This window comes from Dendropsophus ebraccatus, chromosome 7 (genome assembly GCF_027789765.1).
Source record: "Dendropsophus ebraccatus isolate aDenEbr1 chromosome 7, aDenEbr1.pat, whole genome shotgun sequence".
NCBI classification, from domain to species: Eukaryota; Metazoa; Chordata; class Amphibia; order Anura; family Hylidae; genus Dendropsophus; species Dendropsophus ebraccatus.
In genome coordinates, this window is record NC_091460.1 from 110,694,322 (window position 1) to 110,712,472 (window position 18,151).

General features: G+C 43.1%; 1 protein-coding gene across 4 annotated transcripts in view; it reads left to right on the top strand.

Moving 5' to 3' along the window:
* Nucleotides 1-5,687: 5,687 nt before the first annotated feature.
* Nucleotides 5,688-18,151, top strand: part of SH2D4A (SH2 domain containing 4A) — a 63,995-nt gene continuing 51,531 nt past the window's right edge. For all 4 annotated transcript variants that reach the window (XM_069978149.1, XM_069978150.1, XM_069978151.1 and 1 more), the window contains exons 1-2: nucleotides 5,688-5,770; nucleotides 14,109-14,443. In XM_069978149.1, the coding sequence (XP_069834250.1) occupies nucleotides 14,263-14,443 (181 nt within the window). In that variant the 5' untranslated portion in view covers nucleotides 5,688-5,770; nucleotides 14,109-14,262. The remainder of the gene's footprint in view (nucleotides 5,771-14,108; nucleotides 14,444-18,151) is intronic.

Genomic DNA, 18,151 nt, shown 5'->3' on the forward strand with positions numbered 1-18,151 from the left:
TGGAAACTGGCATAGACAATCTTGGAGAGGTGGCATTCACACCTAGGGAGGCCTCTCCTACCAGACCTAGGTGCGAGCGTTTCCCGGACACTGAGGACGTTGGGGACATCTCTGCCGGAAGTGATCAGAGCCACCGCAATAGAGACAGAGATTCAGCTCTAGTCGGCGAGCCCTCTCATGAGGAGTCAGGCAAACTCGTTCTACTTGCATTGGAACCTCAGGAGTCGACTGGGGTACAGGAGCAACAGGATTCTGGAAAACCGGTGCTAGGCGGTGATGGCGACGGGGCAGGCTTAGTCGCCGTTCTTGCCGGACCTCCTCCTCTCTCTTGGAAAATCGGTTGTCGACTCTGTTAGCCAGTAGGAGTAGATCGTTCAGAGATGTAGGGAGGTCGCGGGCGGAGAGCACGTCTTTCACCCGACTGGATAGGCCCTTCTTGAAGGTGGCTATTAGAGCGGCCTCATTCCAGTCTAATTCAGCTGCCAGGGTGCGGAACTGGATGGCGTAGTCACCAACAGAGGAGCTCCCTTGAGAGAGGTTGAGGAGAGCAGTCTCAGCTGAAGAAGCACGGGCAGGTTCCTCAAAGACCGAGCGAAACTCGGCCAGGAAGGTTCGGAGATTGGCAGCAACAGCATCATCTCGGTCCCACAGCGGCGTGGCCCAGGCCAAAGCTCTACCCTCCAATAGGCTGATGACGAAAGCCACTTTAGAGCGCTTGGTGAGAAACTGACTATTTAAGAGTTCAATATGCATGGTGCATTGAGTCAGGAATCCCCTGCACAACTTGGGATCGCCTCCATATTTACTCGGGAGAGCCAGTCGAAGTCTCGAAGAGGCTGCAGGAAGTGGTGAGCACTGAGCTGTAGTATGCTGCTGTAAGGCGGCAGTCAGTTGCTGGATCTGCTGCGACTGTTGCTGGATTTGTTGAGCCTGTTGAGCGACCACTCTGGCTACATCACGGAGATCAGGCACCTCACCGGGATCTATGGTTGGAGCCTACTGTAACGTCTGGAGTAGTGGATCCACTGAACCGTCACTAGACATGGCACTAACCTTACCAGGGAGCGGAGTCTAAGGGGCCGCTGGTTTTCACCAGAGCCCGCCGCAAGGAAGGATTGACTTGCTGCGGCAGGCGACCCCCAGGTCGCTACCCCTGGCTTGGTTGCTAGTGACAGCAGGCGAGGTGTGGCAGGAGCAGTAGGCAGGAGATAGTGCAGGCAGAGGTCTGTAGGCGTGATCGCAGGTGGCGGACAGGACTCAGGAACAATGGGAAGGCAGCGGGCAGGGACTAGGGACAAGGACTGCGGACAGGAACAAGGAACAAGGACTAAGGTCAGGAACAACAGGGAGCTGGGCCAAATGCTATGGGAAGCATGCAGAGGCTCCAACACCTGTAGTGGGGCAGGGCTGGAATTTATAGGGAGTGATTAGTGCAACTTCCAATTAGGGGTGGACTGGCCCTTTAAATCTGAGACAGCCGGCACGCGCACGCCCTAGGAGGCGGGGACGCACGCGCCGGCCAGCACAGACGGAGACAGGAGCGGGGCGAGGTAAGGCGCCCCCCGGGGCCGAACAGGTAGCAGCGCCGGGTCCCTGCACAAGGACCAGAGAGAGGTCGCAGAGAGAGGTCGCGGCGGCGGCCCGGAGCACGGGACGCCGCCGCGGCCGTGACAGATTACTGCATCTGCACATACAGCACTTAAAGAGGACCAATCACCTAAAAATCACTGTCCCTATTATCAAAGGAAATCTCTCCCTAAGTCTATCTATGAAGATACAGACTGCCTGTGCAGTCTGTATCTTATCCCTTTACCCAATTCTCTTGATAGCTGAACGAAGGCCGGGCGCCGCCATCTTGATGACGTCACTTTGCGTTTCACCGCTGGAACGCAAGTGACGTATTCAAGATGGCGTCGCCCGGCCTTCCAGCACTGAACAAGAGCATCAGGTAAAGTATAAGCTACAGACTGTAAAGGCAGTCTATTTATGAAGATACAGACTGCCTTTGCAGTCTGTATCTTATACTTTACCTGTTCCTCTTGTTTGCTGCAGCAAGGCCGGCACCGCCATCTTGATTACGTCGCTTGCGTTCCACCGCTGGAACGCAAGTGACGTATTCAAGATGGCGGCGCCCGGCATCAGACTGCAACGGACAAGAGGATCAGGTAAAGTATAAGATACAGACTGCAAAGGCAGTCTGTATCTTCATAAATAGACAAAATGAAGATACAGACTGCTGTTGCAGTCTGTATCTTATACTATAACTGTTCCTCTTGTTCGGCCCGGCCGCCGCCATCTTGATTACGTTACTTGCGTTCCACCACTGGAACGCAAATGACGTAATCAAGATGGCGGCGGCCGGCCTTGCTGCCGCTGTGGATGACGGGAACTTCCTGTCTCGAGCCGGCTCTTTTGAAAAGAGCCGGCGCGAGACACTGAATTGAAAAGTTAATAAAACAAAAACGCGGCCAAAAAAATAAATAAAAGTATTTACAAATGTAATTAAATAAATAATTACATTGAATTACAAAATAAAAAAATTTTAAATTTCTTCCGTGATTGGTTCTCTTTAAGTATTCTACTCATATACTGAGGGATCTTTCGGGCTCTATCTCTTATAGTAATTTAGAATTATTATTATTATTAGCATTAACCTTTTTTTTTTTTTTACTATTTTACGAAGAAATTGACCATTTGCTGGATCCAAAACATGTTGTTTCTTGTGTCTGCACTAGCCAATTGTCCATTTTTTCTGTTCCTGATATTGTTCTGTGGCCCAGTTGCCATAATCTGGGGTTGTTAGATTTTGTTAGCCGTGGGCTAGTCTGGTGGTATTGCTTAGGCACTTGGCACTTATTCACAGTGGCCACGAGTGGTGATGCCCACCCCCGGGTATACAAGCACTGGGCTTTGAAAAGGGTAGAACTAGGTATGTGTAGGTGAAGGTGCTGGTGCTGCGGAGTTATAAGCACAGAGTCCAGCACTTAGCATAATAGGCTGTCAGGGTGTGTATTACCTGCACCAGTGATTGGTTAGAACAACACATGAGTTGACCCTGTTCTCTTTCAGCTGTGCACAAAATAGGGGAGAGTGAGACACCAAGTTGTGAGGTATGCTTGTCTAAAGTGTGTTTTATGCTCTCAGAACAACCATCCTAGCGCTATGAACCTAGAGGAATGCAATCAAACATTTGACTGAAATAAAGTTAATAATGAGAGAGTATATTAGATTTTTCCAGTACTTGTGTCCGGGGCCGGACTGCCCATGTGGCAATTGGGGGAAATGCCAGATGGGCCGGTGTGCTAATTGGGCCAATGCACGAACAGCTTGAAGGCTGGTTTTCCCCCTCCCTGCACTTCACAACCAGTAAGACATTGGTTATAGAAACTGTATAGTTCAGACAGCACAGTGCAGGAGAGTAGCCAGCCGTCAGATTGGAGTCCTGTATCCAGCTAGGCCCCTGTCCTTCATCTGCTACTTCCAACAGGCCCAACTTGCTAATGGTTGAAGTAGGCGTGACCTTGGAGGAAAGGGAGACTCCTTATCTGTACTGGTCAAGGCAAAGGGGACAATCAGAAGAGTAATTTAGTTAACCCAAGGGCTTAATTCAAAGGTGTATGTGTGTGTGTGGGGGGGGGAGGGGGGGGGGGGCTTAACAAAGGGGTGAGGTTTAGCAGGAATGCAGACTGAGTTTAGTGGTGGACAGGAATCCTAGGTGCAGAGGTCCTGCCATCTACTACTTGACTATTACGATCAACAACAACAAAACAGATGGGAATGTGTGTGTGGTGTGTCCTGAGTGATATGTGAAGTGAGAGTGCTAGATGTATTATCAATAGTATATGTCCATTGTATTTTAATTTTTTAGAAATTTCTAGTATACCAGCCCTTTCTTCTGGGTGCCTTGCTTAGTCTGGCCTCTTCCCATCGACCTGTCTGGCACGGGTGACCCCATCAGGAGTATTACTCCCACCAGCTTAGCTCATTGGATCACTAAAGCACACAAGCTCCCTCACCACGCCAAGGTGAAGGCACCATGAGGGAGCCCCTCCACCCTAACATGATTACTCATACCAACCCTTAATTTACCTGTCCTTTATGATAATGTGGACCCCCCTGCAGTGCCATTTCAAGCCCAAGCCTGCCCCAGCCCACAAACACAGACCCTCCCAGCACCGTTCCCAGCCCAGGCCTGCCCCAGCCCCCCAATGCAGACCCTCCGGTGCCCTTCCTAGCCCAGGCCCACCCCCGCCCACTAACGTGGACGCTCCCTTTGCCCTTTCCAGCCCAAGCCCGCTCCAGCCCACTAATGTGGACCCTCCCAAAGCCTTTAGCAGCACTCCCCCCCCCCCAGCCCCCTAGCACGGTCCCTCCCGGCGCCCTTCCCAGCCCAGGCCTCCCCCAGCCCCCCATTGCAGACCCTCCTGGCTCCATTCCCAGCCCAGTTCCACCCCAGCCCCCTAATGCCACTAACACGGACCCTCCCGTCTCCCTTTCCAGCCCAGGCCCGCCCCAGCCCACTAACACGGACCCTCCTGTCTCCCTTCCCAGCAAAATAAGTCAACCCTCCAACCGGGATCCTCCACACGAATATAACATGCTTAAATCCCTAACTAATATCAAAGTATGAATATTCAATATATACATACATACATATCAAAATGTGAATATACAACACATACATGCATACATGTAGAGAGTAAACATGATACATAAAGTACCAGATACATGCAATGTTATACAAATCAAAATGCAGAACTTGTAGAGGGATGAGAGTGACCCCGGTCTATATCCTGTCCCACGCGTTCCGTCAGCAAGACGCTGACTTCATCAGACCCCTGTCCTGCAAAATGTGGTGTATTCTTCCCAGTCTGACAGAATGCTCTCTGCTGTCCCCTCTGTCCATGACAGGAACTGTCCAGAGCAGGAAAGGTTTTCTATGGGGGATTTGCTACTGCTCAGGACAGTTCCTGTCATGGACAGAGGTGGCAGCAGAGAGCACTGTGTCAGACTGGAAAGTATACACCACTTCCTGCAGGACATACATCAGCTAAAAAGTACTGGAAGACTAGAGATTTTTGTATAGAAGTACATAATAAACCTAAATAACTTTCTAAAACCAGTTGGTGTGAAAGAAAAAAAAAACCTTTAAGTAAAGAACAATTGTAAAGGGGAATGACTGCATGATAAGACTACCTAGGGTTTGTTTGTAGTCTGTAACCATTGAAACACCTACAAAAACCTGTAGGGTATTTTTTTTTTTTTTTTTTAAATCAAAGATGCTTAGATGTTTTTGACAGCTGTTTTTTTCTGCCTGTTTTCACAAACTATATGATGATATATGATTTTTATATTCTCTAACTCAAATTTTCTGCTTACATTTTAGTGGTGTGAAAATTGCTCACAATACTAGAAGCGTACAATATCAAGGTACACATGGACACAAAAGGGTTAATGTGCTAAAAGTGTACATCTTGTTCTATGTGTGATATTTTATATGTTTTATGTAATCTGCAGCATGCTGCATGGTTTGAGGACATTGTCATGCCACAGTCACACACTAGGTGGCGCTTATGGTTAAAACTAAGACATAAGGGTTCTACTGTATTGTTAGTAAGTTGTAGCCTGGATTTCAGGGTGGAGATATGAAAATTGAAGGTATTCCATGCCCAGCCCATCCAGTCTAATGACACCATTCATGTATACTTCCTTGAGTGCAGAGAGTGGATTGTCAGTTACAGAATTTCCTTACACAACTAAGATAGATCTGGTAAGTACAGCATGCTACTTGTCTTCATGTCTTTAGTTTTCTACAGCTTATGCAATAACTTTTCTACTAGGTCTACTAATGAGACAATCGATTTTTCTATAATATATCATATCTGGTAAAGCAGCTACTGTATGATGTACGTTATCAGAGCATGTCTAAGGTATCTTCTATGTAACCTAGGTGTTCAGCTATTAGATGTATATAGTTTATGCCATTTGTCCTTCTCTTTTACTTATATCTGAGCAGATGGGTTATCCCGGCTTCTAGTTAGTATACGATTCGAGGAAAAGCAACTCGCCCATTCTTTTGATAGAGCTCTGAACTTGTGCCAATGGAGTGCTGGAATTTCTCTGTTTGTGTACGCAAGTTAATAAGGGGCGTAACGAACAGTAAAGTATGGGGCTTTTACAAGCTATTCAACTTCTCCAAATCCTTATCCTTGTGCAATTCCTATATTACACTATGAAGATTCCTTAACCACATAGGCGCACATGTGCCCTGCAGCAATACCCTGTACCCTGTTTGTAGTTTGTAAGAATATTTTATACAGTATATCCACCTGAAAGAAATATATACTGACACTGGGGAGGACTGGGTCCTTTCTCAGCACCAGGACTCAATATACAGTAGCCCTGTAGTGGTTCTGATTCTGCACAGGTGTAAAATCTCTAGTAAGAGTACTATACAGTAGACTGGATGTCTATAGGTGATAAAACAACAATAGCGTGAGGCAGGAGTAACTTATTTAGGAAAACAATACAGTAGCAATTGTTAGTGATTTGTGTTTGTCAGATCGCCATGACGTTTTTAAATATTGCATTGAAGAACCCTCAAAAATATATTCTCAATACAGACCTGGAATTTCTTTGTCATGTTTGAAGGGGAACTCCGGCAAAGAAAAAAAAAATCTTTAAAATCAACTGGTGTCAGAAAGTTATACAGATTTGTTATTTACTTCTATTTAAAAATCTCAAGTTTTCCAGTACTTATCAGCTGGTGTATGTTCTGCAGGAAGTGGTGTATTCTTTCCAGTGTGACACAGTGCTCTCTGCTGCCACCTCTGTCTGTGTTAGGAACTGTCCATATTAAATCCTTATAGAAAACAATTCCTGCTTTTGACAGACAGAGGTGGCAACAGAGAGCACTATGTCAGGCTGGAATGAAAAAAAAAAAAAAAAACACTTCCTCTAGGACATACAACAGCTGATAAGTACTGGAAGAATTAAGATTTTTTAACTAGAAGTAAATTACAAATATGTATAACTTTCTGACACCAGTGGATTTTAAAAGAAAAAAAATCAACACAATACTCCTTTAATAATTCTGGTCAAAAGACACAACTTTTATTATGGGCAACCAAAAATGTAAAAGAAATTTACAGGTGATAGATCAGTTCTAGATTCATGGACCAAACTCCCATGGAAGTTCCTTAGACCTCATGATATGTAGGATATAGGTTTCACAATAAATTTTATGTGAGTTAATAGCGTAAGGAACAACTAAATAGACATTCATAACGTAGATATTTCTTATTCTCTGTGTATAAGGTAAATTATATGTCTGTGCCTCTATCTGTGCACTGTATCTTGGTATTATAGCTGCTTATAGCTCACTGAATAATGTAACGATGAAAAACAGATTCATTAGATTAATAATGCAACAAATTCTTTGATCTGGGATATAGAACGTGGCCAATTATGGGAATAAATCTGTGGTCTTCAGATGAAAGCAGTGCACCTATCTGAACAACAGGAAACATGATGGATGGAGAGTAGGGATGGTCCGAACCAAGTTCGGTTCGGATTCGTACGAACCCAAACTAGCGGTAATGATTCCCTCTGTCTGCCCGCTCTGTGCAGCGGGCGGATCCAGTGGGAGGACCGCCTGGAAAACTGGGATACAGCTATAGCTATAGGCTGTATCCCAGTTTTTCAGGCGGTCCTCCTGCTGTATCCACCCGCTCCAGGGAGCGGACAGACAGCGGGAATCTGATGCCGAGCGTTCGGGTTCATACGAACCCGAATCTCGGAGAGTTCGGACCATCCCTAATGGAGAGGCCTTGAAGACCAATAAAATATTTTGGGAGAGTTATCCAACTGGTGTAAATTAATATTGCATTAGTTGCCCCTGGCAACCAATCAGATCCCACCTTTCATTTTCCAAAGAATCTGCGAGGAATGAAAAGTGGAATCTGATTGGTTGCTAGGGGCAACTGAACCAATTTGACTTTACACCAGTTTGATAAATCTTTTTTTTTTTTTGTTAAAGGGGTATTGCCATATCAGCTAATGTAGTTATACTTGTAGGACCCTTGAAGCTATATATTTTTGCAAATGCATTCATTTAGCAGACTTGTCTTTTCCTCCTCATATGCTGCTCTTTACCTCCGATTGTTGACTGCTATAATGTAAATGTATAGAGCTATAGTGTACAGTATGTATACTTTATAAAATATGTATACTGTAGCTACATATATATATATATATATATATATATATATATATATATATATATATACCAGTTAGACCACTGCGTTTAGACAGAGAAGTGGTCGGTACCCTAGACAACGAGCTTTCAACAATGGGAGGTAAACAGCAGCATATCAGGAGGAGATAAGTTTGCTAAATGAATGTATTTAAAATCTATTTAACTTGACAAGTCCTACAAGAACAACTATATTAGTTGATATGGGAATACCTCTTTAATATTTAAAGCTATAAGAGGCACAGTTACCCTTACCAATCAATACTGTCCATCTGCTCCACATCAGTCCATTACCTATCTTGGAGATAATGAGCGTCAGATGTTACTAACCATATGAATATGAATGCCTCTGTAACAGAAGCATGATGATGGGCGGAATATCTGTATAGAATATTTTATGCAGAGGGAAATGATACATGGCTGCATGGTATATTGACCTAAAAATATATCATTGCACAGTTGTCCATTCACATCATGGTCCAAAATCCCTTTTTATAATCAGGTCACATACAGTCTAGTTAGGCATAGAGTAGAAAGCAATTTTTAGTGAGGCCTGTGGTCGAAAGGCAGGCAGGTAGTGCAGGATTCCAAGCTCTGTCTTTTAACCGTGAAAGCATCTGTTTAGTATAGCTCTGAGCTTCTAGTAGGCAAAAAAGGTTCTGCTATCTTTAGTTTAAAGCAGAACTCCGGACGGGAGGTTTTTTTTTCACTATGGCAGGGGAGGGGATGGATGAAAGCAATGACGTCCACTTACCTCCCCAGCACCAGCGCTGGTCTTGAATCGCACTGCTCCAGTCTCCGGTCCGCGACCGATTTGTGGTCTATGACGCGGCTTGAGACGTGACATTTCAAACCCAAACCTGTCTCTGCCGCTGAATGGCTGAGCGGGCTTGAAATGTCACGCCTCAAGCCGCAATCATACACCAGGAAGCAGCCGGGGACCAGAGACCAGAGCAGCATGATGCAGGACCCAGCGCTGGATCCGGAGAGGTAAGTGGATGCCATTGCTTTTATCCACCCCCTCTCTGGCCATAGTGAAAAAAGCCCTCCCACCCAAGGTACCCCTTTAAACACCTCCAAATTCTGCACTCCTTTAAATATTAATTTATGAATATTGGTACTATCTCCATTAGACCATGGCCCAGATCTGCCAAAACCATGTTATTCATAGTAAATGCAAACTAAACAGTGCCAGATTTACCAAAATGTCTTAGAATTAGAGATGAGCGAACCAAACTTCCCGACCCAAGAGAAGGAGGCCCTGCTTGGTGTAAGAGAGCGCTGCTACTGCTTCCACCGTCAACTGACAGTTCTAGGCCCTGTGGGGTCACTTGCACTGTAATTAATGTGGCCAAACCTGTTACGGGGCAAGGAAGGTCTAAATAAATCTTACGCCTGCCTGTCTCTGGTTCTGTGAGGTCACTGAGACCGGTGCTATGCTACCACTAGGCAGAATGTTATTGGGGTGTTGTCGTCATCTATTGTGTATTTTGTCCTCTCTGGGTTCACTTAGACTGCCGCTGGTGACAGCTTCGACGCCTTGACATGTGCCAGATGTTGTCAAACTTGATGCATGCCCTGGCTGAGGATAGACATTTTTCACACTCTGTGATTTCACACTTTTTCCCAGTAAACCCACTCCTGCTTTCCATAGTAATATTCTATAAGGGTATGTTCACATGCTTATCCAAAACCATGCTTTTTGGTTTTTCAGTGCGGTCCAGAAAATTGCTTTTTATTGCCTGGAACAAGCACAAAAAACACTCCAATGTAGGGAGATGTCACTCCTTTTTAAAACTTTAGCTGTTTTTGCTGCTTCTCCTATTGAAATAAATGGGACATTTTTCCGCAACAAAATGTGCATTTTACGCAGTGTTCTCTGAAAAATATCCCCTTTAGTCCCACCATTGTAGAGGCAGTTATTTCGATGTTTTGGTGCAGTTTGCGCGAGGTTCAGACGGAATTCAGCCATCCCATCGAACTGAACTTTTGAAAAGTACGCTCATCTCTACTCGGGATTCTTGATACATTTGTACACGTCTTTGGGGCATATAGACTACCCTCCTTTTTAACATGGACATGCGCATTTTATTGAACCTGGCGGAAAGTGTAAAGATTTTTATAAAAATTTATATAACTAATAAATGTGGGGCAAGTTATGTGTGCCAGTTTTTAGTACCTTTACAATTAGACTGTATCCATGTTTTCCTGGACTCCCTAGGGCTGCATCCAACTTCTTTAGCCATGGGTAATCAAATGCCACATGCTCGGGTTCCGACAAACCAGAGCATGCTTAAGATTTGCTCATCTCTACTCACAATACTTACAGCTAGTTCTCTCTGCTTCTAGAAGGTTCAGCTGTACTTTGCTAGGACACTAACATAAAACATATTTGTTTTGGAATCTCAGGAATTTGGATAGTGTGATTGTCTTACTCCATGGAGATGTGGGTCTTCTTTATCCTTCCTGTGATTCAAGTTCCTTCATAGTCCTTAGAATGAAGAAAACAAACAGACTAAAATAGCACTTGAAGTATAAGGAAGTGTCTTTTTACACTGCATTTGCATTATGGGGAATGTGTGGGGGAATACACCCAGGGCCCTATTTACCACTAGGCACCCATGGTCCGGTGCCTAGGGCAGCACCTTGCAGGGGGGCAGCACCAGGGGGCAGGGGGAAGGAAACACCTTTTTTTATTTATTTTTATTTTTTTTAGTCTCCAACCTCCCATTCAGACTTGCCAGTAAATCTGGTATCTTTTCAAGGGGGGGGGGGGATAGGTTTATGGTTGTATTGGTCAGGTCTGGTATGGCTGTGTTAAATGTAATGCCTGAAGCTATTACCTACTAATCCAGTGGTGAGAATTCCATTAGACGATATGCAAATTAAATTCATTTATGTTTAAAGCCGTTAAAAAAAAAAGAAAAACGTGATTTAGGCAATGTTTCCACATGTAGAGAGATGTGTGTGGCCGAAACCACTCTCCCCCACGCTCCCCAAGATGGGGCGTCTTCAGGTTTAGTGCCTAGGGCAGCAGCAGCTGTTAATACTGCCCTGAATAAACCTAACAAGACAAGCAAATGCATAGTGAATGTTTGTCTTATGGGAGTTGTGGAAAAACCTGCCGGGTTAATATCAGCTGATTTGTGGGGATCCCTGGAGCAGAAGTTTTTAGGCCATGTTCACATCTGATAATACCCTATTTTTCTGGTATACATCATAATGGTGTCTTGGGGATGCAGATGCAGTGAAACAGAATGGGTCTGGGCCAGTCACTCAGATGTTAGGCAGAAGAAGGTGGGGCACTCCTGGGGATCCAGGGCTTACATCTCATATCTCTGAGCTTGTCCAGATTTCAACTGTGCATGTATCTTTAACTCCCACATGAATAACTAGTAGCTTAAGGCCAAAGGGGACCTAACTACTATATGGAGACACATAGGAAGCCTAACTACTATATGGGGACCAAAGAAGAGCGTAAATATTATATGGCAACCAAAGTGGGCAAAATACTAGCATGTAGCATATAGCATGTAAGTGGGCCTTTTAGTTTATGGGTTCTAAGACGGGGCACAGAGATGTATTGGAAAGCAGAGGTAGGCCAAATACTCTATGGGGCACAGATTGACCTAACTATTATATGGATGCACAGAGGGAACCTGAAACTATTTGAGGGCACATACTATATGGTGGCATAAAGGGGGCCTTATAATACAATGGGCATAAAGGTGGAGTTAACTACTATATAGAGGCAAAGAGGGGGCCTAATACTATATGAGGGCACAAAGGTGGGCCTAATATTGTATCAGGACCTAAAGAGGGCATAATATATGGCGGCATAAAGGTGGGTTTAACTACTGTATGGGGACACAGAGGAGCCCAACTACCCTAGGGAGGACAAACTGTGCTATAATAGTATAGACCAAATGGAGAGATTGTATGGAAGTGAGGGTAGTGTTGGAGCAAGAAGCCTAAAATCTTGGCTGAAAGAAATCTTCATGCTATATCGTATCTTCCTCAAAACAACGGCCGTAGTTTTGCGGTGAAAACAACGGCCGTTGTTTTACGAAGTGTGAACATAGCCTTAAGTTGCGTCTTATGAATCCTCTGATCTGGGTCTAAAATATGGGTCTGTAGTAGAGTAAGTACATCTCAGAAAGGTCACAGAAAATTCACAGAAAATGATGCAATCAACGAGAACAAGCTGCTTTTGTTCATTCCGATCTCACTGCATTCCTTTTGAAGTTTTTTCAGATTTCTTAATAAGAATCTTTTTTTTTTTTATAGTGATTTTTTTTCTATACGGATACTATATAATACCCAAACTTTATGTCAAAGTTTGTCGAATTTGCTGAACTTTTAAAAAGCTCCTTCATCACTTCTCAGTATTCTATGTATAGGCCATCCAAGATGCAAATTATAAACCAAAGAGTGAATCAAGAAAAAAGATATATTTTAATATCCTATTTAAAGTATTTTGTGGAATAAAGTTTATTTTTATATGGTTCAGCAATGACATCGGTAAACCTATAGTATTAACTGTGCTATGATGTTACGTTGTGATATATTTATCTGTAATGGTCAGCAATTATATATAGACAACCCATAATTCAGAGTTAAAGTGCTTGAAAATAGCAGGTTTAAAGCTTACACGTTCATGAATACTGCCTTCAGATATCAATTCTAACATTTTGTTCTGCCTATTGGCAAATACTGTACACTAGAAAGGAGTGGCTGGGCTGGGTGAAAATGCTAGAAATTGTGCTTGCATGTTATACATGATACATTTGTGTATTTTATGCACTGTGATAAGTCAGTTTACTTACTGTCTTATATTAAAGGACAACTCCGGACAGGGCGTTTTTTTTATAATGGTGCCGGGCAGACTGAAAGAAATAACGTGTGAAGAGAGAGCACATTATTTCTTTCAGCTTTCCCCTCCCCGGGACCTATACAAAAAAATCACCCTGTCCGGAGTTGTCCTTTAAAGCATACCTGGGGTTGTGTTGCGAAGTAGTTTTGCAACATTTTTTTGTGTTTTTTTTTTAAAGTTTTTTGTGTTTAAATTGGTGCTATACATTTGGCCAAACTGTGGTCAATACTCCCTATGTGTAGATATTTGGTCTTTTCTCTGTTGACAGGAAGTCCCAATACTTTGTGCACTCATGAAGGGAAAGACACCTGTTCATCATGCAGCGTGTATATCAGCTGAGGGCAATTAACTTAAGCTAGTTATATTAACTTTTAATTATTATATTATCAACTCTGCAGCTTACCAGGAAACAAGGTCTTTGTTATGTATCAATTCAGTCAGTATAATGTCACTGTGTGGTCACAGAAATTTTGGTGCTGTGTGAGAGGAGAGCTGACCATACAATGCGAGCACCCCCAAGTGGCCATGTGTATAACATTGATTTAAACATAGAAAACTTAAAAAAAAATAGAGTATATTGCAAAACTGTTTGCAATCACAACCCCAGTTAATATCTTACCTCTCCACACTCCCAGGGTTCTCCTGCACTCTGCATGCTTCCTGGTCCTGCAGCTTCAGAGCAGCCTGTCTGAGCTGCTCAGCCAATCACTGGCCAGGACCACCTCTTAGGCTGCTCCGAAGCTGCAGCTGCGGCACTGGGAAACATGCAGAGTGCAGGAGAAGACTGGGAGTGTGGACAAGAAATGTAACTGTTTGTTGAATGGTCAGCCGTTGGTCATACATTGCTATTACACGTAGTGATGTGCAATTGACAGCCGATGATCGTTGCCTCTATTATACGGATTGATAATCGCCCAAATGGGCCCTTACTCTTAAATTTTTTTAGCATCTTGGAATCACGTTCTGTTTTCTTCTTTTCAGGAATACCGATAATACCTTGATACTATGTCATGGATCCTATATCATGCACTAATATTTTGACATTCTGATACACGAAGAAACATATTACAAGTAACACTTGAAGTTAAACTCTAAGGATTTCTTATTTAAGAAGTATTTATAACCAGAAGCAGTCATGCTTAAACAAATATTAGCTGATATGTACATTGACCCAGAACTCCTGGCAGAGCTTAGTGAAGAACAAAAACAGATCTTATTCTTTAAGATGAGAGAAGAACAAATAAGAAGATGGAAAGAGCGAGAAGAAAAAAACGAGCAGAATGAAAAATTACAGAAAAGTCACAAGCCAAAAAAAGGTAAGAGCAAAAACAATGGTTATCGTTAATAAATTACACCCCCCCATCCCCCCCCCCGCTATGTACTGGTAATATTTGTCAGCTATGTGCTCTTTGCAGGTTTAAACAGTTCAGTTGTCATCTGGAAGAACACTAAAACAACAACTTCCTATTTGTTGGTGGAAGTGACTCATAAAGGACCTATTATAACTATCTAATAACAGGAAGGTAGACAAAAGAAAAAGAAAATGGTGCATTTCGAAATGGGTTGTTCAAAGGCACTTAAAGGAATTATTATTTGAATGACAATCAGTGTAGAATGTAACTGGATCAGGATTTATATTACACATTCATTTAAATAAAAACTCCCATTTTAATTTTCAGTTATTAATTAGGTAGTCCGCTAATATCTGTCGGTGAAACATCTGACAACTGGTCCGTTTCCTGGTGTATAGAGAGACAAAACAAGACAAACAGAGACTGAAGAAAGGTCGCACATAAATGGGTCAGAAAACCAAGTGGGCAAATACAGTACAAAATCAGCAGAGAAATGGGAGGTTGGAAAAGGGCAAGCAAGAGGTCAGAAAATCAAATAAAATTGAGTCAACTCCAAAACAGACTTATAGCAAGCACTGAACAGAAGGCCCGTGGGCCCCAGTCCAGGACAGGATTGGACCTGTCCATTGACATCCAGACCTCACAGATAACAGACATACACAGAGAGATACGCAGCCAAAAGCACTATATTTTAGCGCAACCCAAAAGATGCATTAGTCGAGAATCGGGTGTTTTCCCGATCCTCGGCTGATCACTGACACTTTTACACAGGCCGATTATTGGCTGAAGGAGCGTTTCTAGCAGAGCTTTTTGCAGATAATCTGCCTGTGTAAAAGGCCCCGTAAGGAAGGAACAGAAGAGGTGAAGGAATGGCCAATCACAACTAGCTTAAAGAGGAACTATCAGCAGGTTAGAAGACTCCTATTGTAAAGGAGAAGCAGAGGATGAAGGTATGTCTCTTCCCTTCATCCTCAGCGCTGTTCCTATGCAGTTAGTCTTTTACTCCTAGGTCCTTTAAGACCGATAGCAGCACTGCCCCACCCCCATAGTGCCGATCCACCCCTTTTTGGCCCACCCATTTTAATGATGATCAATGTAGCGAGCTGGATCAGCGCTATGAGGGCAGGGCATTGCTCCTAACGGTCTTACTGGACCAAGAAGTAAAATAATAACTGCCCAGGAATAATGCCAAGGATGAAGGTAAGAGTTATACCTTCATCCTCAGTACCTCCTGCGCAGTAGGGAGCTATCAGCAGGTTAGATTTGTCTAACCTGCTGATAGTTCCCCTCTAACCGTCTGCAGCCTAGAACAAAGTCAGCAGGAGAAACAGATGGGTTTGGTGTGAAAATAGAGCAGTGTTCAGACCAGTTAAAGACAACATACATTAAATGAACAAAATGATGGTCAATAGCGTATTCTCTGCAGTACTTTATGGACAGAGGCTGGGGCTGAAGCCCGAATGGGCACGGATATTACCAAAAGTTTAAATATATACTTATGAACTAGACTACCAGTTCTGTTGTGCACACAAACAGAAGTCAATAGGTTGGGGTAGAGTCACATGTTGTATTAAAATATGATGTGCACTTCCACAGTGGAAAGCCTAATCTGACCCTACAACAAATTTATAAATAATCTGCACAGCAGAAATGCAAGATAAAGCTACACCAACATGTAGATTTGATGTGGATTTCCTGTAGATTATGCCCAAAAGTTAAAAAAAAAAAAAAAAAAAAAAAGGAAATTGCTTTAGAATCTGTACCCACCAGTACGGTACTATAATCCACAGTGGATTTTACCTGCAGATGCATCTGGCGGGAAGGTTCATCCCATATTGAATTGTTGGTGAAAGTACATTGCTGGAAGGTAGACGTGAATGCTATTTTAAGAAACAGTAACTGGTTTTACTTGTAGTGTAAAGTGAGAGAAGATTCTGGTGACTTATGGTGTTTGGAGGAAGATATAGTCGTCTTTGTAAGATTGTTTAGAAATATTCATTTACAGAATTTTACACTGATGAATAGGGCATGGGCAGAGTATACAGCTTTATATCTACCACCTGATTGAGCAATACCCAATTTATCCATTTTTTTAATTCTCAACAGCTGGATTTTAATGGTAGCCACAACTGGAGAGGCTTATGCTGCATTTACATGGAACGATTATCGCCTAAATTTTTGCAATAACAATTGCATTTGAGCGATAATCGGCTCGTGTAAACACAGCGAACAATCAAGTGACGAGCGAGAAATTGTTAATTTTGATCATTCAACATGTTCTCAAATCATCGTTCGTCGTTCGCAAAAAATTTGCAGATAGCTTCATTTAAACAGTCTTTCAAAGATCCACCCTATGTGAAAGATGGGCTTAGGTGATCTTAAAAACGATCGCAATAACGATTTCTCGAACAAATTTTCTAACGATTTTTCTAACGATTTATTTGTCTAAACTCTGATCGTTATAAAAGCCAAATCGTTGCTTCAAAATCGGTAAACGATCGATTGGGCGAATTAACGCTTTGTGTAAACGCAGCAGTATGGTGCATTTACAGGGAACGATAATCGTTCACATTTTCGCGATAACGATTGCATTTGAGCAATAATGGACTCGTGTAAACCCAGCAAACGATCAAGCGACAAGTGATAAACCATTCATTTCTCAAATCGTTTACTGAAAATTTGCGGATTGCTTCGTGTAAACAGTCTTTCACCGATTCACCCTATGTGTAAAATAGGCTTAAGCGATCTTAAAACGATCGCAATAATGATTTTTTCAAACAATATATTGTTACGTCTAAACGCTGATCGTTATAAAAAACACATTGTTATTTTGAAATCATTAATCATTCGATTGGCGAATTATTGTTTCGTGTAAATGCAGCATTACAGAGTTTATAGGACAGGCCCATATAATTGTATCCATTCAATGTATACAGGATATTACATTTTCTTTTTAAGGGTGTGTTCACACCTACAGGATCCGCAGCGGATTTTCATGCTGCGAGTTTGCAGCGAAATCAGTTGTGGTTCCTGTACTGTGAAGCTCAATGGGTCCCATACATGTAGCGGATCCGCTGCCTGCATGGGACCCGGCCCCTTCAGCCCCTGCGCTGCCGCCGGCTGCCCGCAGCCCGCAGCTTACAGCCCCGACCCCCTTAAACCCCCGCACGCCCGATCGCCGCCCCAGCCCGTCCGCACGCCCGATTGCCGCCCCGGTCCCCCCCCCCCGCACACGCCCTATTGCATGAAAATCTGCTGCGGATCAGGTAGGTGTGAAGGCACCCTAAACCTGTTTCTTTCAAAATTTTTCCTTTTTGTTACATTCCAATACATCTTCGGAAATTGGCTTTTTTGCATTCATTTATATAATATTTAATTAAAATGTTCCCCTTTATATTTTGACTCTTCAAACAAATGAATGTGAAAGACGAAAATAGTAATGTCATAGAAGTCACTGAGGAGGAAACCCTTTAATGAGTTAATTTTGGAAAAGGATGAACCAGCAATGTTTCTTTCTTTCTCTTCCTGTTGCTGGCATATCTGAATGCTCTCAGGTATTCAGCTTACAGTAAAATTCCACCTGTGGAGGTACCTTAAAGGTTACAATAAATGTCACAAATTGTCTTTACAAGTAGGAGGCTATGTTCACACTACGTTCAAGAGTGTCCATTG